The sequence below is a fragment of the Artemia sp. Qi Xiang Cuo genome, chromosome 14 (assembly GCF_049724085.1).
Source record: "Artemia sp. Qi Xiang Cuo chromosome 14, ASM4972408v1, whole genome shotgun sequence".
NCBI classification, from domain to species: Eukaryota; Metazoa; Arthropoda; class Branchiopoda; order Anostraca; family Artemiidae; genus Artemia; species Artemia sp. Qi Xiang Cuo.
In genome coordinates this window covers 35,413,109-35,440,142 of record NC_142807.1, presented here as the reverse complement: position 1 = coordinate 35,440,142, position 27,034 = coordinate 35,413,109, and the positions used below count along the sequence as shown (strand labels likewise).

Genomic DNA, 27,034 nt, shown 5'->3' with positions numbered 1-27,034 from the left:
TACATACATACATACATACATATATATATATATATATATATATATATATATATATATATATATATATATATATATATATATATATTTAGTGCTAGATCTAATTCTTTATAATGATGCTCATTTAGGAACAGGAGCCCATGTTAAGGTCGATGATCTAGAAGCCTTGATGGAAAGTGAACAGCAAAAGGAAGACCAAGAAAAAAAGGAGGCTTTGACTGTACCTTAGACCCGCCTGTGCCATCAGAGGCACACAGGGCAAACACGAGACTTCGCCAATTTTTACTGAGTTGGGCAGCTGCGTATATGTCTTCCCAATCGGGTTGAAGAGAAGCATGGATACTGCGCATATCAGACTAGTATGTTCGCCGCAAAGTATTCCATGGTCTTCCTTGTCTTCGATTTCCGTTTCGGTGCCAACGTAAAGTGGCTTTTGATATCTGAGTGCCCTGCTCTCGGAGAACTTGGCCCAAGTATCTCCAACTCCGAGTTCTAATGATGTCAGTCATTAGAGGCTGTTTGGCAAGTTTGCGGATTTTTTCATGTGTGATTCTGTCTGACCAATACATACTTAAAATTCTACGAAGACAATTGTTCTCGAACGAAGGATTCTCTTCTCCTGTTGTTAGTTCGAACTCCAGGTTTCGGCTGCGTAAAGCAGGACCGGGATGACATTGTTGTTGAACAGGCGTAACTTTAGCCGGGTCAAGTAATTTTTCGACTTCCATATGCGCTTGAACCTATTGAAGGCGGCATTCGCCTGACCTATTCTGGTCATTATTTCTTTGGATGTTGATCCCGTATTCTCCACTATGCTTCCAAGGTACCTGAACTCCACGACCTGTTCAATTTTCTCATTTCCACATCTGATATGAAGTGGGGAATCGGGTTTTGCCTTCGGAAGTCGTGATGCAGCCCTCGCTGTCCTCGTAAAGAATTATGATAATTGCGATTATTTTACTTGGGATCTCGTAATAAAGAAGGATCTTCCACAAACTTGCCCGATCTACAAAATCATGTAAAGCTTTGAGTACCATTCCCGACTTTCTTCACTGAGGACTCACAAAGTAAATATAAGATCAGTGCAAGAACGGTTTGGGCGGAACCCGTATTGTTCGTCCCTTAGGTGCTTTCCGAGCTAATTTTGGGTCCTCTTCAAAATGACTGAATCCTCTTCATTTGACTAAAAGTGAACAGCAAAAGGAAAAACAAAGAAAAAAAGATATTGGAATTCATAAACCAACTAAAACGAAAGAAAACCAACAATAGAAAAAGGAAGACAAAGAAAAAAAAGGAGGCTTTGACTGAAAGTGAACAGCAAAAGGAAAAACCAAAGAAAAAAGGATATTGGAGCTTACAAACAAACTAAAACGCAGGAAAACCCACAGCAGAAAGAAAAAAAGGAGACATTGACTAAAAGTGAACAGCAAAAGGAAAAGCAGAGAAAAAAGGATATTGGAGTTCACAAACAAACTAAAACGCAGAAAAACCAACAAGAGAAAAAGGATGACCAAGAAAAAAAAGGAGGCTTTGACTGAAAGTAAACATTAAAGGAAAAGCAAAGAAAAACGACTATAGGAGTTCACAAACAAACTAAAATGCAGGAAAACCAACAACAGAAAAGGAAAGACCAAGAAAAAAAGGAGGCTTCAGCGAGAAGAAAAAACAAAGAAAAAAAGGTTGGAAATAACAAACAAACTAGAACACAGGTAAAACCAACAAACAGGAGAGGAAAAAATGTTTGAAAAGATTGGCCTACAAGATGGCAGCTGCTTTTCCATCTTGAAATTAATCCTAATTGTAACAGTTCTTCTATTGGATTTTTATTTATCGAATCGTGAAAACAAGTAAGCCTAAATAAGTACAAAACTTCTCGACAATAAACGCCTGCACCAATCGGTGGTCCAATTAGGGAGCTCTCAAGACACATTGAAACCCAAAAGACCAAGCTCATCTTTAAATGCGAGCCCAACTGCAAATGCAACATTTCAACATGAGACCAAAGCGAGATAACAATTTTCGTGAGGTCTTTTCTGCTATTTTACAGAAGAAGGCAAAAGCCAATAGTTGTAAAATGTATAGTCCAAACGATAGTTCTCAGCCACCCTTTGAAAATGCCCGTCAAAGCATAGATGAAAGACAAAAACAAGTTGATCTGTCTTATAAGATATTGACACCTAAACATTTATTTTCAGAAAATTGGCCCATGCTATGGTAGAATCGAGCTAACATAAGCTGGGCGAGTTTTTGCAAGAGCTCGGGTTGGTTCATTGGAACGTTTAAGGTTTTCCTCATGATGAAGTTCAGTGCCCTCAATCAATAAAAACACATACTATGTCTGTAGTTGATTTCTTTTAAAAGACTATTAAAAAACAATTAAGGAGCCATGTTAAAGCTTAACAGATAAAATATTATGACGTATGTGAGACGGACTGCTCCCTTTTGAGTCCCCCACTCTTTACGCTAAATTTTGCCTTTTTGTCTTGATTCTTTAAGAACAACTGCTCAAACATAAAAGCCAGTGACTTTGAACAAAAAGTGTTATTATACCACCATATAACTTTTCAGGGTTTTGTGACGCCCTCTCCTGAACTCCGTTCATTACAATAAAATTCTATAATGTTTTAAAGTGTTAGGTTCTGTTTGAGCAGTAGTTCTTAAAAGTTCTAGACAAAAAAAAATCTAAGTTTTAGCACAAAGAGCAGGGGGCTCAGGAGAAAGCAGCCACTAAACAGTGAAAAGTATTACAGCTGTTTAGAAATACTTCTTATTCAATATTAACGATCCTTCTATTTGAGCAGAAGTTTTGTAAGCATTCAGACAAAGAGTCAAACTTCAGCGTAAAGAGCAGAGGGTTCAGAAGGAGGCAGTCCCCTCATATGGATTAATTTCTATTCGTTTTAAGTTTTAATGTCGCTCCTTACTTGTTATTTTTTCAACACCCCCTTATACATTTCCTGACAGTTCCAACCCAATAACCTTACCAATCCCGAGATATTAGGTTTTTCTTGGTTTGCAAGGAATCTGGAAAGCTTTAAAAGAAGGCTGTTTTACCAAAACTAAAATTAAAAGGTAAACATTGTCAGGGTTGTCAAGAATGCTTTTGTTTCAGATCTTGACTGTTTCAGAGGCTTTATCGTTGCCATAAGTAAAGGACCATAAGGCTTCATTGTATTCTTATTTATCACACACAGAAAAAAGCCTTCGGCTCTTTCTTAGCAATAACCTAATAAAGAACAAACCAAGTTGTTGCCACTTTTATCCGAGACACTCTTTAAACGTTACAAACAATGACGATCAGAAGAGTATACGTTCTTTATTTCTTTTTTATGTCTTACATCTGAGAGGTTTTTAGGCTAGCTTTAATTATAAAAAGGTTGCCTTGTAGATGGCACTGCCAAGCATAAAGATAGACAAACATAGACAGACCAGATTCAAAACAATCTCGCGGTCAATTCAGAGTCAGGCTAATTTCGAAGATGATATTTTCAAAATATTGAAGCAAAATTGAAACTTAAAACGGACAAAAAACTACTGCTTCGCAGTTTGTGCAACATATAACTACAAAAGTAGGTCAAATAAACTGACATTTCCTTATCTTGGAACAATTCAGAAAAACTAGTGCTTTACTGAAAAGTGTGCTTTGTTGATTTTTTTAAGATAATCAATACCATGTATTAAAAGCTATAGATATCATGGCCATTGAAAGACTATTGAAGCCTTGTAAACTTATCTTTTTGCTTTCTACAGGCTAGTCAAGGATTTTCCGATTTCCAAAAGAATATCCTTTTTTTTGGCTGGATATTGTGTTCTCAGCATAGACATTGAACCAATGACTGTACTTCTTTTAAGTTCAGTGAGTTTTTAGTTTGTTTTTTTTTTTTGTTTTTTTTACTTCGACAATAAACCTTACAAAAAGAATATTTGTCAAACTTAGAACACAAAAATAAAAAAAGTCAACATGAGAATTTGTAAAATAGGGCAGTAATTATAGGTTTTACTTCCCACCTCATTTAAACTTTCCTACAAAACCTGCGTAACTTTAAACCTTATACTTTGGTCCCAAAGGTCTATATTATTACCCCTATCCTTGAAACGTTACTGATAAATTTTCAATTATGTGCTGATCATAGCTTGAACTTTCATCTCTATTACACGTTTTAGAACTCTGAATACTTTAATTTTAGTGATTTTTGAGGATGGTTTTATGGATTGTATACTAGTCCTATTTAAATGTGAAAGATTATACTTAATGTAAGGCAGCTTAAACACTTAACATTATCCTGTAAAGACTATACTTAACATTATTTAACCATACTGTAAATAAAAAAAAATGATTCAAGCAGTACTTTATGAGGAATCATAGGCTAAATTCTTCAAAAAGAAATTCCATTTTATAAGAATCTAATATCCAAAATACTTACGAATCACCAAGCTCCAAAACTTTAGTAGAACCAAGGGCTGAGGTATAGCCTGAAAAAGATATAAAAGGTTATATCATTGATAAAAGGATCTTATCACTAGAAAAAGGGCAGCAATCCCCAAGATAAAAAAAAAATTCTATAACACTCTTAGTATCAGTAGTATAACAATGACAACATGGAGTTTCAAGTTGGTACTGTCCATTAATAGCAGTGACCTGATTAAGTAGGCTATTACAATATTGGATTCTACTTTTATTTTTTTTTTACAACATTTCAATATTCAGTCAAAATTTTCGATCAGTAATAGTTTTGTCCAATGGAATTTTAACAGTAGTTTTACTTATGAATTAGGGACAGACGGGGAGGAGGATTACTAATCAGACATCAGAGTTTCTTCCAAAAATTACTTTCCTCATTAAGCTCCACTTGGAAGTTTTGCCAACATTGCCTAAACTAGTCTCAAATTTGTTTTCTGCATTGGGGCCAACCTGGTCAACAAACATGCGACCATTATTTTCAAGCCAATAGTAAAGTGCTGGCTGATCAGATGTTGTGTCTTAACTATTTCGAAAGAAACGTTTTGGGTCCATTTATGGATTAAGCAAATTACTTAAATTTTTTTTCTGTGAATAAATATCCCATTGACCAAATAACTTGTGCATGTAAGTTTCATGTGTTTCAGAAAAAAAAAATTATTGTTCTTTTCTGGACAAAACTATTTTTAGGAGAAAAAGAAATGTTTTTTGCATTCTTTTCCCTTTCCCTAAACATAATATTTAAAGTCACCTCGCCCTTCCTTGAATTTTTTCCTCAATCAAAGTTCCTCTGGAGCTAACAGTCCCAAAACTTTTAGGAGGATTGGAGACACGTGTGTATTGGCCTTCCACATCTGCTGTTTCAACATAAAACATAAAGTCCTCTTGCCTCCGCCTGCCCAAACAACACTCTGAAAATTTCTACTTAATTCTCTGAAGCCTTTCCTTAGATATAGCATATATGTAATTTTGATAGCCTATATACATGGTTTTGTTCTAATTACCTCTGCCTCTCCCTCCAAATCAAAATTCAAGGTCCAGCCTCCCCCCCCCCCCCCAACACTCCTTGGGGAATCAAAATCGATCCCCAAAGCCATACTCAGGATACTACATATATGACGTTTTAATCACCTAGCAATACATAGTATATACGGATCTTAACAAAGAATATATATTGGTTAGCCTATACTTAACCAAGAACAGAGTACAAGTCCAATAAGAATATGTAGTGCAAAAACATTTAGGTAGACAAAGAACCTTTTTAACTCCCTCCCACCCTCTTCTTTCTCGTCTCTCAAGTAAAAATTTGAGGTACACCAGGCCTCCCTAACCAACCCTGATAGTTTCATATTGATACCCCAATCCATTCCCAAGATATTGCAGATACCCTATTTTGATAACCTGGTACTACACACTATCTTCTGATTTACCTTACCATTTAGACATGAATAGATTCTGATTGTCACAGGGGGTTGTGCAAAAACGTTTAAGTAGATCAGAGAGATAAGGCTTTCAGCCGTTGAACCCCCCCCCCCCTCCCCCACCCGAAAAACAAAATATATAAATATAATCTATTTCCAGTAAAATACAAATAATATCCTGGCTTTCAGAGACCTTAGAGGAAGGGGGAGTAGCCCAACTTTTATTTGTAGTAATTTATGTTCGTCCCATGTTTTGTTTAGGGTTCAACCCAATTTGGGCTTATTTATGGTTCATTTATTCACTCAAACGAATTTCTATTAGTTTTAAGTTTGAATCAGTATATGAATTTACTTTCGCTTGCTTTAGGTTTTAAAATTTTCTTTGATTTTTTTTTAAACACTTAATTTAATTCAATTTATAATGGCTCTTTGCTTGGCAGAGATTCATTATTGGTTAATTGTAAGAATATATGTGAAGAATTTTTGGTTTTCTGCTTAAGAACTAAATATTGGAAATAAAATTAATTTTTTGGCAAAATCATAATATTCAGTCATATCTTTTTAAAATAAATCCTTAATAATATATTTACTCCTAAATCTGGGGTGCAGATATGCTATATTAACCACCTAGGTAGGTGTATTGTCTAATAATTTATCTCAACCCCTCCTCCAAAGTCAAAATTTCAAGCCAACCTGGGCCCTCACTATTCTCTAAAAGTTTAAAATCAATCCCCCTTGTCTTTCCAAGATATTGTTGTTGGTCCTCAAGTGAAAGAGAAAATGCTTAAAATCAATTTAGATATTCTGGTTTCAAACAGTGTCTTTGGATTTACATTGCTACATTGCTACTTCACCAGGAAAATATTTCAAGGAGGCACACTTGTGCCTCTATAAAGAGTCGACCCACCACACGGTTAAGCGATTTCAGGTCCGCGAGGTCGCAGAGAGACGGTGGTAATCGCATTTTGTAGCCCAAGCTCAAACTAAGAAACTTGCAAAATTTCATCCTCCTCCGACTTTATCTTCATGGGGTAAACTGGGCCGGAAGTTTCGACCCTCCCACCACAGCCCCCCTTTAACGTTGTCCGATTGGGCTGAGGTTAAGCTTTAGAGGTTAAGCTTTCCTAAGGCCCGGGAGCTTATCCTCGAAATTTCAGCTCAATCTGATCACTCCTTCCCTATTTTCAAAAAACCAAATATAGTCACTTAAAATTCATCATTTCTTTTTTTTTCTTATCCACGCCTACAGGCCACAGTTGGCAACTGATCCGGGTGAATGAGGACTTATCGAAGCAGAATTTGACCTGTTAGGGCGTTTTGATATTTTCAGACCGAAAAAATTATCCCCCGAATTTACATTTACGAAAAACCTCGTTTTCCTATAAGAACCCGCTATAACCGGGCTCTTATCGTTTTCCTATAAGAGCCCGCGAAAACGCAGGCTCGTTTTCCTATAAGAGCCCGCAAGCCCGCAAGCTGTCAAATCAGCTAACAGTTAGTCAAGCAATAATAAGTAATAAACTGTACAAAAACGTGCAGAAATTATTTGAAAAAAACTATGTTTTCTAAAGAATTAAAGAGGCTGAGTTACAAGGTCGAACCTTAAAACGTACAGGGATTAGAAGGCACAGTTGGGGGCTGCCGCCCCCAAACCCCCGCTTTCGCAGCCTTTAAATAAAAAAAAATTCTTTAAACTGAAAGTAAGGAGCGACATTAAATCTTAAAACGAACAGAAATTATTCTATATATGAAAGGGGCTGTGCCCTCCTCAACGCCTCGCTCTTTACGCTAAAGTTTGACTTTCTCACAACTCTTTTTTTAAACAATAAAAACTTTAGCGTAAAGAGCGAGGCGTTGAGGAGGGCACAGCCCCTTTCATACACGGAATAATTTCTGTTCGTTTTAAGATTTAATGTCGCTCCTTACTTTCAGTTTAAAGAAATTTTTTTTTTATTTAAAGGCTGCAAAAGCGGGGGGTTTTGGGGGCGGCAGCCCCCCAACTGTGCCTCCTAATCCCTGTACGTTTTAAGGTTCGACCTTGTAACTCAGCCTCTTTAACTCTTTAGAAAACGTAGTTTTTTTCAAATATTTAGACCTAAAGGGACTTAGAGTTCCAAAAATGTTAATCAGATTGGAGTTAAAAAAAATTATTCCCCTTTCCATCAAGTCAAGATTCGTTTGTCCCCCACCCCCATAAAAAAAATCCTGAAAATTTCAACTTAATCTCCCAAGTCATTCACATAAATTCCAGAAGCATTGTTTTGATAAATGGGCAACAATTCTGTTGATTTTATCAACCTGGGAACTTTACCAGGAATAAAGTCCAATTTAAAGTTTATAGTGCAAAAACGTTTAGGGGGTCAGATAAATGTTTTAGATAGATCAAATTTGTCCTCAGTATAGATGCCTTGGATGACGGAAAGTCAATGCCAGATATAAAACCACTTCTCAAACAATACATAGTTGTTTTCTGGTATTAGAAAAACATAAGGTGAGTGGAAGATTCACCCCAAGGAAAGGTCTATGTGAGCAGTATATCCTGCTAGGAAATGGCCTATTGTGATGCCAAAAAAATTGAAACAAGAGCTGGATGGACTTGAAATTTTGGGAACAACAGAAAATCTGAAAGAACCTACTGATTGGGTCGACTCAATTGTAATAGTTGAAAAAAAGGGATGGAGGTGTGAGACTTTGCCTTGATCTGGTTGATCTCAACTAGGCCATCAAGCACCCTCACTTCCTGATCCCAACTTTCAAAGACGCTATTGCTAATCTGAGAGGTAAAGAGTGCTTCTCAAAGATTTTTGCCACCTTAAGGTGTTGTTTGCTTGTGCAAAAAAAAAACACCTTCAGACCTCACATCATTCAATGCAATCTAGGACATGTACCTTTGGAGTAGATACTCTTTTGGGTATATGCCCAGGATGAGTTCGAGAGGAAAAGGTGTTTCAAGGCTTGCAATGTCTATAAAAACTCAAAGACAACCTATTTATATAAAGAGAGCACAAAAGGAGACTTACAGACATGCTTGAAAGAAAAAAATTAATTTACTACATTGCTGTCTATTCAGTCTTCTCCTTAATTGCATCTTGAGCAACACTGACATCAGACCATACTCTAAGAAAATCTGCACCATCAACAAGATATCAACTCTAAAATCGAGGGAGGAGAACAAGATTCTCCTTCACTGAAGAACTTTATCCTAAGATGTATCCCAAATCTGGTGACACAGATACAACCATTAGAGGATCTGAACAAAGCTAACGAGTTTTAATGGAAAGAACTCTGCACTAAATGTCCGAATCTGCTCAAAGAGTCCATAGTAACTGATATGGCTATCTTCAACAGCTCCAGCCCAATCCTTGAGCTTGCTTGATGTTAATGCCTTGAAACATTGACTAGGAGTAAAAATCTCAACAAGTGACAAAGTCTTTCCTTATGCATCAGAACAAATCTGAACAAACCTACTCACACCTAGAGAAAGAACTCTTTGTCATAGTCTAAGACAGCTGCTATTTTCACCCCCACAATATGGAAGGAAAGTACAGGTCATCACAAATGATCAACCAGTCAAATCAATACTAATCAAACCTCTCCATAAAGCATCAACAAGGACTCAATGCCTCATGATGCATTTACAACAATATGACTTGACTTTTAAGTACCAGGCTGCTATTAAATCCCTGCTGCAGATGCACTCTCAAGACTATATCTTCCAGAAATTGATGATAAATAACACAAACAAATCAAAATCTTTCTACATTTGTTTGTAAAATCCATGCCTGCCACAGACAGCAGACTTGAGGAAATTAGACAATGGACCATGGCGGATCATGAGCTCCAATAACTGAAGACTGTCATCTTGGAGAGATGACCCAAAAACATGAGACCATGCCCAAACACTATACTCTAGTACAGGAGTATTTCCCAAATATCTCAATGTGAAATTGCCTTATCTTCAAAGGTTTGAGAATCATCATTCCTACCACTGTGCAAGATGACATTCTAAAGGACTACATTCTATTCATTTGGTCAAAGTATCTAGTGATACCTAGCAGTCCTAGGAAAAGGAAAACGACTGTCAAAAGGTGCTTACAGCCCCAAGTATAAACAGTTGCTAAAGATGACAAACTGATGGTCCAAAATAAGAGGGTTAGACTTTCATGTAGGAAATCAGATTGAGCAATCCATTCCAAAACAGATTACCTAAATGCAGAAGCCATCAAACTCCAAGATGGTAAACAAAATCAATCAAGCTTGGCAGCTTGGTTTTCAAGCCCTACCCAGCCCACACCAAATGCAAAAAAGAGTCCCAAAAAAGGCACAGTGACACAAAAAAAAGCTGATAGACTAATGATCTAACCCACCTGGTTAGACTTATTAGGAAAACAGCATCCTCAGAAGAAGGACAATGTAGCATTCCACTGAGTTTGTGCTTAATAGTTTTAGTGGTGCCTTTGCTATGTGCTTACATTTAGTGCTGTCTTGCTTTGCTCTACTTTTGGGCATATATTGTTGTATTTACAGGTGCTTGGGTCATGTTAAGCAATTAAATCAACTTTACTCTTAAGAATTCGACAGCACTTTACAGTACAGAGAATAAGCAAATAATTAAGGCAACAGTATAGGGGAGCAGCTCTTCTGAAGTAAATGCTAGAATAACAAGAGAGTAGTTATATTACTACTACTAATACTACTACTAACAACTCACAGTATCACTAAGCTGCCTGAGGCCAACACAGCTATGCAAGCTCTTCCTCCACCCCAATCTATTCAAAGCCTCCCTTTTTACACCCTCCCACAATGTTCCCAATTTCCTTTAAATCTTTCTTTCTGACGTACTCCCACCCCAGACGAGGACAACCTGCTTTCCGTTTAGTCCTAGACGGTTGGCCAAAAAGAACAATCTTTGGCAATTTGTCATCCTTCATCCACACAACGTGCCCTAGTCACCTCAACCTTTCTTTCATTATAGCCCTAGAGAGCAGTATTGAACCACATTTTTTGTATAGCCTATAGTTTGAAATATGGTCAGTCAGCTGGGTACCCAGAACAATCCTTAAGCAATTTCTCTGGAAAACATCTAGCAAGTCTTCATCCGTTTTACGAAGCTTCCATTCTTCAGAGCCATATTTGACCACTGTCATCACTGTAGCTTCAAATATTCTAATCTTGGTTTGCAGACTTATCTTCCTATTCTTCCCAGCCTGTTTAACTGTGAAAAAACACCCTAAGTCTTGGCTATTCTACTTTTAACAACTGCTCCCACCATCTTTCCTAACTTTTAACAACTGCTCCCACCATCTTTCCTAATAATACTACCAAAGTAAGTGAAGCTGCCCACCTGATCAATCTTTTCATTACCCTACGTCACCTTTTCATCTTCACTTATTCCTAGCCTTAATGACTTAGTCTTCTTAACCTTAATTTTCGAACCTATTCTAGCACCCTGAACTCGCAAAACCTCTAAAACTTCATTCATTTTGCTCACTTTCATCTAGGATGCTTAAGTCATCAGCATAATCTAAGTCCAGGAGACTTTTTCCTCCCCATTTGATCCCGTGGCCTCCCATTGCCTTTCCTGTGCTCCTTAAGACAAAGTCCATCAAAATAATCTATATAAAGGGGAATAGAAGACAACCCTGCTTAACTCCTGATTTAATACAAAACCAGTTGCTACTAATCACTTTAATGTATTTGCTGGTATACCATAGAAGGATAAAACCTTTACTAAAGCCCTTCTATCAACAGAATCAAACGCTTGCTCATAATCTATAAAACTGAGGACCAAAGATGTTTGAAAACTCAGGCACTTCTCAATTATTAGCCTAAGAATGAAAATTTGGTCAACACATCCTCTAACTTTTCTAAAACCGCACTGTTCTTCTCTTAAAACTTTGTCTACAGCATCTCTCAGTCTAAAAAGTATCATATTACTAAGTAATTTACTAACTACAGAGACCAGACTAATGCCTCGATAATTACCACACTCACTCTTATCACCTTGCTTATAAATTGGCTTAATTAAGGTTCTCCTAAAATCATTAAGTACTACCCCTTTTCCAAAAATCATATTCATAATCTTCAGTAACTTATTTCTAACATCAGAGCCCCCATATTTAAGAAACTCATTTACCACCCTATTAGCACCTGGAGTCTTATTATTTTTATTCCTTTTAGTGCTGTTGCTAATTCCTCCTCATAAAACAAATCTTCCTTCACATCCAAGGTATCACAAACTTTTTCGTTTTCCTCTATTTCTTTTCCTGTAACTCTATCTTGGTTAAGCAAATTCTCAAAATGTTTGGCACATCTCTCTTTAGTTTTTTCCTTATCGCTAATTGCGGCCCCATTCCTATCTTTAACTGGACCAAGTCCAGATTGACTACTCCCTCTCAATTTGTTAACATGCCAGTACAGTATTTTATTATTATACCGCCTAGCTGTATCTTCCAGATCCTCGGCAATTTTATCCATGGCCTCCACTTCTCACCTCCTTAGTTCATATTTTAATGCTTTCTCCACTTTCTTTACATTCCTTTTGTTTTCATATGATCTATGAATCAGATAATTCTTGTACAAGTCCTTTCTCCTTTCTATTAAACATAGAGCCTTTTCACTAATATTCTTAGCTGCAGTTCTAGCTTTCTTCCTTAAGACACCTTCAGCAACTTCAGAAATTATTTTTCTAAAATTATTCCAACCATCTTCCACATTATCCACATGTTCCTGGAAAGTTTCTCTCAAATTCTTATCCTGGAGTCTACCAACATCACAACTTCCTGGAGGTAGTTACCCTTCTGATATTTCAGCTTTAAATTAACTCTTGACACTACTAGATGGTGATCTTTACTTTTAACATCAATAACGGCACTCCTTCTATATACCTGGTTCCCTAATTGATACTTTCCAAATATTACTTTCACTGTTCTGATAATACATCTTATCTCCCCACCCTAATGGTCTCAGATACAGCCCTAGGCTAAATGCAAAACTAAAAGATAAGCAGTGTTTCTATTTACCAGAAACCTGTTTATGGTTAGTTAACCTTTTCCTCCCATTTTTTAAATAATATGTCCATTCAAATGATCTCACTTTTTTGAAATCCAATAATACTTTTGATAGGTTAAGAATACAACTACCCATTAACAAGGAAATACAATGCATAAAGAAAAGAGATGAAAAAAAAACTGAGAAGCATACTCGTTAGTGCTATATCTTAGACTATGTGGGCTTTGAGGGTGTGGTGCATTGTCAAAGTGATGTATATCTATCTTATTAAAAGACAATAAAGGTATATATATATATATATATATATATATGTATATATATAAATAACCCCCCAAAGAAGTTTCCATTTCCCATAAATATTTCCTTATGACATCCTCTCACCCCATTTGGGGATGATTTGCTTTTTGTTTGACCCTAGGCCAACAAGCAAATCTTTGACAATCTGTCACACTTCCTCTGCAGAATGTGTCTCAGCATGTCATCCTTTATCTCATTATAGCCCTAGAAAGCAGAATTGAACCACAGTTTTCATTCAGCTTACTATTTGAGATATTGTCAGTTAGTCATGTACCCAAAACAATCTGTAGGCAATTTCTCTGGAAAACATATATAGATTGTGTGTGTGTGTGCATGTGTGCGTGTGTCACAACTACAGGAAAACTCATTTCCCAGCCCCCCCCCCTAATATTTTTCATAGATTGTTTGCTGACTGAAATTATAGATACATGAACATAAATATTTGGAATAAATGGCACTAAGGTGACTTAGCCGAAATCTTACCTAAGCTTTTTGGACAGGTGATAATTGTAATCAGATACCACAATGAAGACAACAAAGTGGTTTCTTTCTGAAACCATACTGTATTGATAGGGGACTTGAATCCACAATCAAATGGTAGGATCAGGGGACCAAGCTTCATTTAATGAAAAGAAATACGATTTTTTCTTTTTTTACAAAACAACCTTAATTTCGCCTATCACAGAGACACTCTCTCCTGGCTTTACTCTACTTAGCCATGGTTCTCAAACTTGTTCATTTCTGCCAAGTTGATTTTAATTCAAAAAATTTAAATTATTTTTGATGGTCATGATGGTCATACATTTTAAGAGGCCTAATTCAAACAGAAATTAAAAGTTCTTGTGTCCTTTTTATGTGACCAAACATATTATTGGGCAACTAGACCCCTTTCACCCTCCTTTTCCCCCGAAAGACATCCAATAAAAATTTTGAGAGGGACATCTTGTTCAGTATAGTTAAAAAAAAAAAAACAATTATGCCTCTGCAGATGATATTTCATCAGCAACCCCCAGTTGCTGATGAAAGGTAAAATGCAATTTGCCTATTGTATACATATAGTATTTGTCATTGGGGAATGTATTGAGATTTTTGGAGGGCGGTAGGTATTCAGCAGGGGGGCAAAATTCAGTGGGGGGGGGGGATTTCCACATTTGGAGGAAAGTTTCCTGGGGATTTTTCCAGGGAAATTTTTACATGGGGAGGAATTTACCAGAATTTATATATTGAATTTGTTTTATTTGTCTTACTTTCTTTTTGCCACTCAATTTTACATCTGGAGATGTCCCAGGATAACTGTCATAGGGAAGATTTTCCACAGGGTTGGAATTGTCTAGGGGTATTTTCCTTGGGGGAGGGGGTTTCCTGTCGTAGAAATTATCCATGGAGAATTTTCTACAGGAGAAATCCTCCATGGGGCAGTTTCACGTGGTGGAGAATTTTCTATTGGAGGGGGGGGGGGGAAAAATTTCCCAGGGAGGTGGACAGAATTTCAGGTACAACTTAAAAACAAGCAGAAATTAATAAATAAAAGGTTTTTTTCAAATGAAAGATATAAGAAAGTTATAAGAATAAGAAAAGTTAGAAGAAAGGTTTGAGGAGGGGACAGTCCCCTTCATATACAGGATGATTTCTATTTGTATTATATTTTAATATTGCTCCTTGCTCTTAGTTGAAAAAATTACTTTTATATAATTAATTTTAAAAGCTTTTTCTACAAACCAAGAGAAATTACAATAAATATCTGAGTGACACTCAAAACAAGCAAAAACCAGAATATAATTTGCACTTTACTGAAAAGCAAAATGATTATGAATTTTTAGTTTAATTTATATATATGGACATTTATCCCTTAAGGATTTGATAATTTTTTGTTTATTAGGCTAAAGTAAAAAAAAGTGAAAATATTTAAAACGTATTTTGTTTTCAGTAAAGTGCAAATTATGTTCTGGTCTTGAAAAGGCATGGGGCTTATTAGCCCTACTCACATTAATTTTTGCTTGTTTTGAGAACTCAGTTATTTATGGTAAATTCTCTATTTTACAAAACCTATTTTTGATTTAATTTTACAACTCCTGAGGTTGACCTGAAAGATAAAACGTAATATTATTTATTTATTTATTTTTAACCCACTGTACAATAAATGTAAAATAGTGTATTAATAAAAAAAAAAAAAAAACAAAAAAAACGACAATCTAACCACAAATATAATCACTAGTAAAAAAAAACGGATAAGACTGTGATGTGGGCCCAACCGAAAACTAGCATCCTGACTGATCTTTGCTTGCACCGCTTCAAGCGAGGACAGAATTGCTGTTGCACCATAATGACCAACAAGGCGCCTATTGCACACAGCAAGCAGCAAATACAATAGGAACTTACAGTATCTAAAATAATTAACCTTCATTTGTTTCAGATCATGCTTAGTAAAAAGCAGATACAGCCCAGAAGCGGATAAAATCGCATGGTCACAGAAAATACAGTAGAGTTTAGCAAGACCATGCCTATTAAAACGTCCACGGTTTGCAACTATTTTCGCATAACCAGCTTTAAGCTTATCCTTCGAATCACAAATAAATTTACGCTGGATGGTTCCTACGGATTCACATATAGAAATACCAAGCCATTTGATAACAGGGACACTAGGTACCATAAAGGTGTTGCAAGCAAGGGGAGTAGCAGGGGGATTAACAGCGTTGAAGAGTAAATATTCACATTTCGAAGTATTTAATGATAGGCTTATTTCACTAAGCATAGATCCAACCATGCTAACATTCCGTTCAAGCCTCCTTTTGGACCGACTAATCAGGAGGAGGTCATCAGCATATGCTAAATAAGACACTTCCGAAAAACCAAAAAAACAACTGGAGGGAATCTTATTAATCACACTCGAAATACAAGCATTAAAAATATGAGGCGAAAGAACTCCTCCTTGCCTAACCCCGCATTTAACAGGAATATTTCCAAAAGCACATCCATTCGATCTCAATCTCACATATGAATTCGAATACCAAAAACGTAACAGAGAAATAATCGATGGGTTTATACCAAGCTGATGTAAAGAATAAAAAGCCTGAGGGTGCACAACACTGTCGAAAGCTTTAGATATGTCTAAAGCACATATATGTAATGATTGACCTTTTGTTTGTGCATCCTTAAAAAGGAGAGGAAGCACCCGATGTGCATGTTGACAAGAAATCCCCTTTCTAAATCCAAACTGATTAGCATCATAATTCACAAAATCAATAATGTAAGGAAGAAGCACATATTCAAAAAGTTTGCCAATATTGCAGGCAACAGTAATAGGCCTATAAGAATCACATTTATTTGCGTCTTTTCCTCTCTTTACAATTGAGGTAACAGTACCACATAGGAAACTATCAGGCACTAAAGAACAGCAAAGACACATTTGAAAAAGTAGCTGCAAATGTTTTACAAGTTCCTGAGAATCTTTCCGTCAATGAAAAACACTTATACCATCAATATCAATAGACTGAGACTTCAGCAACCTGATCGAATCAGTAATTATCTCAGCTGACACAGGAGGGACGTGCTTTTGTTGCATTTTTTCGGGAAGGCACACTTAGCAAGGAGTTGGGAATATCGGCTATGTACAGCAAAATTAACACGGGAAAAAATATTAGAATAATGTTGGATCCAAGCTGAATGCAGAATATTATCACTCTTATAATCAGTAAACTTAGAAGAATTCGTCACAAACTTCCACTCTTTCGAACTGTTTGGAAAATTAACTCCAGCTTCACGGACGGGCCGCAGTTGTCTTTTATAAGCTGTTTTCGTTTTACGTTTAATATCAAAAACAGTACCACGAGAGGGACGCCCACAAGCAATCCAAATCCGTAACCATAGCTTTGCCTGATTTTTCACTTTTTTCAAAAGAGGGTCATAATTCCAAACAAACTTTCGCGTGTTGGACCGAATACATTCAATTGGGACAGCTACTTGTTCAGTTTTTTTCAAACATAAAATAATTTGATGATAATACGTATTCAATTGCAAACGAGCACTGGGTGAGGTAACTCCGCAACAGAGAAGGTTATAAGGCACATTAATGGTACTCAGCAGGCTTGCAAGCGTGGCCACATATAGAGGCCAATCACAATGATTCCAATTTCAATGTTGAAACCACTTTTTTTCTATGGATTGGGGAGCATTTATTATTAGTTTAGATGTGACTGACACACACAGAGATATGGATATGTGGTCATAATCTCTTTCATCTTCATCAACGTGGACAGTTGAAGTTGTAACACCAGCATAGCATATACAGTGGTCGAGGTTAGACCAGGAGCTGCTGGCATGTATGTAAGTAAATGGAAGATCTTTTGTCAGAATCCGAAAACCAAGGGGGAGGCACTCGAGCAGTGAATCGGATTGGGGGAGGACATTGTCATGTCACAGTTCATGTCACCCATTAGTAGCCAATCATAACCAAGTTTCTCAATACCTGATACCAAATTTTTCAATTTTTTGCACTCTTTAACAAAATGGGTGAATGACGCAAGATTATTCTTATTATGTGGCAAATAAAGATTGACTAGTACAAGATCACCAATCCTGACGGCTAAATAAATATCATCAGATCCGTAACACTGTGGGGAAAGGGAAGAGAGTTTCCGATTCAGCAGGCATGCCAACCCACTGGAGGGACGACCACGAGTTCTTCGGGCATTTGTAGAAAAAACAATGTGGCCGGGGCTACATCGAAGGAAATTTACGCTCACAGCCGGCAATAAATGTTCTTGAAAAAGGACTACATCAAATGTATCAAGAAGATTATCAATACAAATGTCCTTATTTTTGGTCCCATTAATATTAAAAGAACAAATAGAGATAGGCAAAGATATCATTTGGCAATACCTTTGGTAGCAATAGCACATTTAGGGGACAACTGACAGGGAGAGTCCTTTGATGATTTGTGTGGATCGGAGCATTGGGAGCATTTCACGACTGGGCTTCTGCAGTTGGCAACTACGTGGTCAGGAGAACGGCATCTATGGCAACAACGCGGGATCTGAAAATACTCAAAAACGCGCAAAAATTCATAATCAACTTTCAATCCAGTTTTAATGGTATTGATCTTAGTTGCAACATCTAAAAACGAAATTCTGAGTACATGGGAAGTTCCAAGCCTTGTTACGTCAGAGACTCCAGGGTATTCAGTAAGGCGAGAGATATCGTAATCAGTGCCTATACCCTTTAATAGACCAAAATATTTCTTTTCAAAAAGTTTGGCTTTAGAATTCGCTAAAACTGAGGGCACAGCCTTGCAAAAATTATCAATTCTTACAACAAGCTTATCGTTAGATGACCATATGCTGCTAATTGCCTCATGACCGGAGATCTTGTCAATTACCTCTCTATGTTTTGCTGGGTTATTCAAAACCTTAGGCACATTCGAGATAACAACTGTACTAGATTATCATTTGCAGGGACAGTAGGTAATGCTGGGAAATTCATATCATAATTTGTGAGCTTAGAATCAATAACTTCTAGAGTTCGGCCAATTTTATTAATCTTGGTAGCTAAGCGTGAATATGCTACAGCCGGTATGGTAGGAACTTTGGTTGGAAGTCGGATCACATAAATAGGAATAGTTATGTTCTCAGAATCACATTTCCGGATTAAATCAATCATATCTCTGATATTGTTTGTAATTGCTTTATTACCAACGCGCTTAGGACAACAGTCATCTGGAACTGTAGCTGAATAAAGTTCAATCTTTGCAGTTGAAACAGCCGAATTCTCTAAAAAATCAACTGCATGCCTCACGATGATATCGTCGTCAATTCCCGCTTCAAAATTCACTTGGATAAAGTTCAAAACAGGCGAATAAACATACCTGTCATTATTGCTTGCAGTTACACTCTTACACTCTTTTTACTTATTTAAATTGTAGGAGCATAAGTAGTAATAGTAGAAGCCCCAAAAGTTTCAACTTAATAGCCCCAGTTGTTCTCAATATATTGCTGAGGTGTCCTAATGGCAACCAAAAACACAATGCCTTTTGATTTAGTTTAAAACAACATTTAGTTTTAAAGCATAATAGGCCAATTACATGACTGTGGGGGGTTGAAAAGCCCAATATCCCTAAAGAAATAGTTGCATGGACTGTTCTACTATACTGAACAAAATAGCTATCCCAAAATTTTGACTGGATGCATTTGGAAAATGAATGGGCATGAGAGAAGGGCTGCTTGCCCTCCAATCTCTGTTTACCCTTAAAAAGCACATAAGAACTTTTAATTTTGAATCAAATTAGCTCCTTTAAAAGTTTCAAGGATATTTTTAGCTATTATAGGGTGGTGCTGCCTATGATATTGCTTATTTGCCCTTTTGAAAACCTATATACATACAGGTTTTTTGTTTAATTGAAACTTATCCTTAATATTCCCTAAAAGTTTCACCTTAATATCCTTAGCATCATTAGTTACAGTAACTGTAGTGGTAGCATTAAAAGTACTCACATAGTGCCTAATGGGCTATTTCAAAATCCCAAACAAATTACCCTTAAAGGTCTATGATAAAAAGTGCCCTGGTAAAAAACAAAAAAGAATACATTGTGCCCATATTGCTCTTTACTTGGGCAGTGCTACCGCACTGCCTATGATAGTATAAAACTCAACAATCTACCTACTATATAATCATAAATATCAAAGTTGGAAATACATTTTTTTTTCTTCTCTTTAATAAATTCAATACTCCTTTCAGGGATGAATATGGATGCAAAGACTTTATTCAAAAGAAACAAAAAAAATTTCTAGCTTTTGTTTCAGCAATTTTTAGAAACACTTTTCAGCAGATTTTCCCAATAATTTTGAGAAAAATGTTGGCTAACAATAAATATTAGTTTCTGTAGCTTCAAGCTTACTACTTTCATTTCAAAACTGTTTCAAAATGGAGTAATGGCCTAAGTATTACTTTTAAGTATGGGACTCCCCCCACCAATGTTTTTGGTCACTTGGTAAAAAAAGAAATCAGTAAAATTGTGAACCATTGCATGACAACTTTTCTGACACCTTTAAATTCTTTGTTTGGTTGAATAAAGACCAAACAAATGCTGACATGTCATCAAAAGAAATTTTGAACTTGGTTGGTACACACAGCAGTTTTACCAACTCCTGCCATGATTTTACAGATGGTGCTACAATTTTCCATTTGGTCAAATAAACAGCATTAAAATAGTGACATGAAAAGTACCAAAATCTGAATCTTGGTTGGTAAATACAACATTTTTACTGTATTCAAAACAGACGGTATGCTAATTTTTAACAAAAAGTCAGTAAAAATGACCAGCCAGTTGGTAGGCCTAAAATCTCTTCCTCCCCCCCCCCCCAAACATTTTGGCTAATAGCAACCCTGACAGGCAGTCTACCTAGGTTATTGATCTAGCTAGGCAAAAGACAACCATCAAAACCTCCCCCATGCCCATTACATTGTTCAGTCATCCTAATGCACAAATAAACCATTAAAACAAAACATAAGGAAAATGCCTGAGGCTACTAGGCTAAAAACATGTGATTAGGCTTTAAAAAATTTGGGAATTGTAATTTAGATCATTTTAGAAATTGAATTAATACTTCATTTGGGATGCTTTTCTTTAAAATTTGACCTTTAGCTTGTTTTGCTGCCCTATAGGTGTGCTGCCTGAGATGCTTGCCCTCTATAGCCCTGTCTCTACTAGATGCAGCTCTGGTACAAATTTGATTGTTTCTTGTTATTTTTTAGTTTTATCCCTTATACTATGACTATATAGCCTAGGATAATCAGAGGAACTGGGAATGAGCTGTCAGAAACATAACTTTAACTAGCCTAGGCTAATAAAAAGCATAAGAAAGGGTAAATTTTTGGCACTTCATATTATTGACTTAAAATAAAGTGAACATACCACTTGATGCCTTTTTTTATGCTGTTACAAATATAGTAACTGTTCCACTCAGAAATTCAAATTTACCTACTCCCACCCCCTAATGTGCAAATATATACCCTGAATTGGAATATACCATGAATTGTCAATGGCAAAGTTTTGAATTGCAAAATGTAGTGCTATTTTTGTCAACAGCATTTGAAAAACATGAAACAGCAGGAAAACATTTTATATTTGAGTTGCCTAATAAATAAGGTTTGAATTGTTATAAATATGAATTTTTGGAATATATTACAGGTAAACAACTTATTCATAAACTACAACTTTTCAATAGCTTAACTATTGTTGATAACTTCTTTGTGTGGTTACAAAAATGAAATACCTTTGGGGCCCATGTAAGTACTCAAGATGCAATTTGCAGCAGAAGCAATTATTGACATATGAAAGAGCATAAAAAAGGCATCAAATAATTGTTTCACTTTCATCCTAGCTAGATTATATTGCCACCTGCAAATTTACCATAAGTTGTTCAATGAAAGATCTTAACCCGAACTGGCCAGCCATGACAAAAAACCAACAAAGAGAAAAATCTATAAAAAAAAAAAAAAAACGAGATTGTGGCCAGTGGAGAGAAAAGAAAACAACAGAAACAAAACAACGCGGATATTTCGCCTGTATACAAACAAGGCGTCTTCAGCAAGAAAGACACACAAGAAGAACAAGAAAAAAAAAAATTAGCCGATTCTGTAAATTATTATTTGTCTTTATTTAAAAAACGTACAAATTTATTAAATTCAAAAATTTTTTTAAAAAATTGCAAAAAGGAATCAGTAATTCCGAAATCTATTAACATAGGTAACTATGTTGTAACTGAACATGAAATAAAATTAATAAATAAATTAAGCCTAATAGCTTTAAATCACTTAATTTAGGAACAAAAACAAAGACGTTTTCAACTGTCTAAGGACTTAAATTATGTTGAAAACATTTTAAGAAATAAACATCCATTTGACAGTTTTATACGAATTAAGGAAAAGGCCATTATATCTTTTCGCCATGATTTTCATTTGTCCAAGGTTTGTTTGGTTGACAAGTTCAATAAACTTTTGTTTGAGAATTTCCAAGATTCAGATTTTTTTTATCCTCGTCAGTGTCTGGGTCCCGCAATTAATAATTTTTCTTCTAAGCATCTTAGTATTCAACAGGAAGCCCATTTGTCGAAGGGTTCAAGTTTTGTGTTCCAACACCAGTCTCATCTTCAAAAATAATTTCAAAGGTGTAGTCAGGACTTATGGCTTCTATAGATAAGGTTTATACTCCTCAAAAACTCAAAGCTGAGATCGTAAGAAAACTAAACACCTTTAATATGAACTTAATTGGTAAAGACATTTCACAAAAAAATGGCATTAAAATCCTTTCAGATTTGAAAAAGGATAAATTACTTACTATCACCAGAGCCGATAAGGGAAACATATTCGTAATTATGAACACTGAAGACTATAATAATAATATGAATTCCATTATTTCAGACACTATTACATACAAAAAACTTGACTTTGATCCTACAGATAAATATATAAAATCAACAATAAGGGAATTAGAGTCAATGGAAAGTAATTTTCATATCACCCCACAGTTTTAGAACAAATATTATCATAGGGGTTGTTCGGCACCCAAGATCTATGGTCTACCTAAGATTCATAAGACTGGGTCCCCCTCCGCCCCATTGTGTCAACTTTTCTGTCACCTGTTTCAAAATTAGGAAAATGGTTGTCGGTTGCTTTGCGTCCACTTTTGGGAACACAAAAATCATATTTAAAAAATTTGAATGATCTTACTAATAAATTGCGAAATTTCACGCTGGAGGAGACTTCAATTCTTTGCAGTTTTGATGTTGTGTCCATGTATTCAAATTGTGATTTAAAAAGGTGCGAGGATATTTTAAAAAGTAAATTAGAAAAACACTTTGATTTAATACAGGATGTGACGTTAGCCAGTTTGGATATTGATGTCATTATGAGACTAATTATTCTGGTAAATGAATTTTCTTTTTATTTTGGTTTTCGAGGGGAGTTTTATAGACAAATTTTTGGGTTACCTATGGGGGTTTCCTTTTCTCCTTTATTGGCAAATCTATTCATAGATGCCATTGAAACCTCCACTATAAACAGTTTTAGAACCTCCCCCTGCTTCTGGGGTTGGTTCAGGGATGATGTGGTGTGCGTTCGGAAACATGAATGGGACTCATTAGACCTATTAAGTAAGAATTTAACCAGTTTTGAAGATAGTATTAATTTTACAGTTGAGTTTGAGAGTAATAATAAATAATATTTTATGGATATTTTATTAATTAAAAGGGATCTCAATTTACTTTTCTCGATTTACAGAAAACCAAAACACAAAGATAGGTATTTAAATTTTCATTCTTTCCACCCTCTGTCGTTGAAAAGGAGGGTTGCAATTCTACTAGTGGATAGAGCTTTTAGAATTTGTTCCTAGGAATCCTCGGATTTATAATTACTTTACTTGAGGGATATTTTGTTTTGTAATAATTACCCAATTAAGTTCATTGATAAAATAATTGAAAATAGACGGGTTAAACATAATAGTAGGGTTATTGAGGTTTCTCAGTCTTTAGATTTAGTTGTATCAAAAAGCTTCATTTCATTACCATATGTACCTGGTTTGGGTGAGAAACTTTCACGGGTTTTACGTAAATTTGGTATTGATACATGTTTCCAATCGTTGAGGCCAATGGGTAGTTTTTTTAGTTCTGGTAAGGATTTAACTTGGGGAAACTTAGTAAGTAGGATATATAAAATTCTGTGTTCTTGGGGGAAGTTATATATTGGTAGGACTCACCAACATTTTGTTAAAAGGTTTCTTGAACACTAAAATTCAATAGAAAAACCCTACAATTAAGCAAGCCTCCAGAAACTTTTATTTCAGCTCTAGCAGAGCATATTTGGTTTCAACCAGATCATTTTGTAAAATTTCATGAAGCTTTGGCTATTTCTAATGATAAGGGGTACACCCAATGGGCCAGGGAAGCCATAGAAATTAAAAAACATACGTTTGCTAACCTTTCCATAAATAGGGATACGGGTAGTTTAAATATTGACCCAATTTATGATAACCTTCTAAAGAATGAATCAACAGTCAATAAGGGAGTAAAGATTTTAAATAATCACCAGGGAACTATTTTACCTGCTAGACCAAAACGATTTGCTTCAGTAATAGCTAACAAAAGGATTATTTTGCAACTGAATAATTAAAGTAATTTACAGTTTTTTTTTTCCTTAGTTACTCTGTTGTCCTCAGTGAATTAACTATATATTAGTATTTTTTCTCGACTTGGCTCAGTTTGCGGCGATTGTACATTTTTTTTTTTTTTTTGGTGGTGTTTTTTGTGGTTTTTTGTTTTATCTTGTTTTTTTTTTTATCGGTGGCTGCGGTGTGTGCGGGTTTTCTGTGTTATACTGTGGTTGTAAATTTATATATAGAAGCGGTTGGGTTTGTCGTGGTTTGTATTTTATCTAAACTGGCCACAGTCTCGTTTGTTTTTTGTTTTTTTTAGAGATTTTTCTCTTTGTTGGTAAGTTGTTCAAAAGTAACATCTTCCATAAATACTTATAAACAATTTAATATAAACCCTTTTTCCTAATGTCTCAAGCTTTTCAGATGCTGTTGACAAAAGTACTGAATTTTGCAATTTTAAGCTTTGCTGTCAACAATTTAGGATATATATTTGCACATTAGGGGGTGAGGGTGGGTAAATTTCATGGTAACTTTGCAGTAAGCCATGTCATTTAGCCAGGAAGAAAGTGAGAACACCATTTGATGTTTTTTTATGCTCTTTCATAATTTGTATAAAATACCTTAGGAACCCCTATAAGGGCTCAAGATGCAATATGCAACAGAAGCATTTATTGAATTATGAAAGAGCATAAAAAAGGCATCAAATGATATTTTCACTTTCATCCTAGCTGAATTATATTGCCACCTGCAAATTTACCCAACTTATTTATAAACTAGTTAAATGTTTTTAAACACATTTCAATAGTTTAACTAGTGTTGATAACTTCTTTGGGTGGTTACAGTTCAAGGTATATATTTGCACATTAGGGGGGTAAGTGTGGGTAAATTTGAATTTCCAATAGAAGCAATTATTATATTCATAAAGAGGATAAAAAAACGTCATTAGGTGGTAGGCTATGTTCACTTTATTCCTAAGTCAATAGGCTTAATATGAACTGCCAAAAATTTACCAAAGAAAGTTTTGTCTAGGCTATAGTTTAAGTATACTTATGGGATCATTAGGGGATGGATTGTTACAAATTTGACAATAAACATCACAGGGATACCACCAGATGGCTATTTTGACAGTGTATAGGCTATATATACAAATCTTTAAATTAGCCAACCAGACAACCAGTAGGCTATTATAAGCCTAGGAGTCCAGCTGGACATAAGGAAACATATTAAGAAAACAATTCTTACTCCATAATATGCAGAATATCCTAGCTTAGTTAACACATTTTGCAGGGGGAGAACCTTTATCTACACTTCTTTCTGTGTCTTTCTAAGAAATTCATGAATTTCTTAGAACCTATATATTCATATAATATATACCCCCCCCCCTAATGTGCAAATAGCCTAGCCTATAGGCCTATACCTGGAATTGCATCCTCAAGCTAAATATAACATCCATTTGCATCATAAATGAACTTTACTCCCATATTAGCCATATGGTGGATGTCCAACATCACAAAGAGCATAAATGAAGAAATGTACTGATGCTAGGTCAAGTCTAGCCTACTCTTTATATTTTATAATATTCCCTCTCAATAGCAAATTGTATCTGGATATACTCTCAAGTATTTTTAAATTATAACATATTTTAATAATGTTCTTTTTAGCAATTCTAATTGCTTCTTAAATGCCATAAAAGTAGCCACCTAACATCTAGCCTAGGCCTACTTCATTAAGCTTATTGAGCATGAGGAGGTTTTGGTCCAAAAGTGGTCTTGCACAAGACTGTCTCTTCATGAAATTGCTGAAAAAAATGAACATTTAGTTCCAGTGCACTTACTACAAATTGAAACTGAAAACAAAATGAAAAAATGTTGCATTTTGAAGAAAGAAAAAGTTTGCCAGAAGCCTAAGTTTTTGAAATCCTTAAAGCGGCGTTCACAAGCGTGTCTAGCTAGAATCCCATGTCAAACGACTGTTCACAAGTAAAATTCGGCGCTTAGCTAGACACGCTAGACAAGGCGCTTGGCTAGACATTGAGTTCTAGCCTCTAGAACTCAATGTCTAGGATTTTCGATTACAGCCAATCAGAATGTATTAAGATCCGCTATTTTCATAATATTTCTTTACATTTGTAACTGAAATTTAATTTTTGTTTTCTTTTTAATTGTTTTTTTTCATTTTAGGCAAATATACAACACCAGACATAATAATGATGCACGCTAAGGCAATTGTTTTGCTTATCTCATCCATTAGCTTGTGACAGTGAAAATAGGGATTATAATATTTGATAGTTTTTCCCGCATAAGCTCTGTTGATTGGTTAGAAATGACACTTTGAAACTAAATTTGTAGTTTTAGCTAAGCACCGAATTTTACATGTGAACGGTCGTTGCCCAGACATTGGATTCTGGCTAGACACGTGTCTAGACATGAGATTCTAGCTAGACACACTTGTGAACGTCGCTTAAAGGTTTGGAAACCAGACATTAGCTGCGTTCGTTTTCGTCGTTCTATGGAAATCAAATCCTCGGTTTTACAATTAAGCCGTTCGTTTTCGCCGTTCTATGAAATGTTTCGTTAATAAGCCGTTTTTTTAAATGCCGTTCTTTGTTCTTCGTACCGTCGTTCTTTGAACAACGAACAGAGCCACACAATCCGATCAACAACTTTAGTTTTACTTTTGGACGCCAAGTTTTAAAATAAAAAAAAC

General features: G+C 35.6%; 1 protein-coding gene across 2 annotated transcripts in view; it reads right to left on the bottom strand.

The window, feature by feature from the left end:
- The window catches only part of Tmx3 (Thioredoxin-related transmembrane protein 3), a 234,963-nt gene extending 208,642 nt beyond the window's left edge, over nucleotides 1-26,321 (bottom strand). Inside the window, exons 1-2 of one of the 2 annotated variants that reach the window (XM_089100129.1) lie at nucleotides 26,163-26,321; nucleotides 4,422-4,470 (exon numbers count right to left, since the gene is read on the bottom strand). In XM_089100129.1, coding sequence (XP_088956255.1) covers nucleotides 4,422-4,470; nucleotides 26,163-26,202 — 89 coding nt within the window. In that variant the 5' untranslated portion in view covers nucleotides 26,203-26,321. The remainder of the gene's footprint in view (nucleotides 1-4,421; nucleotides 4,471-26,162) is intronic. The other variant, XM_089100130.1, reaches the window with a different exon arrangement.
- Between the last annotated feature and the right edge of the window lie 713 nt (nucleotides 26,322-27,034).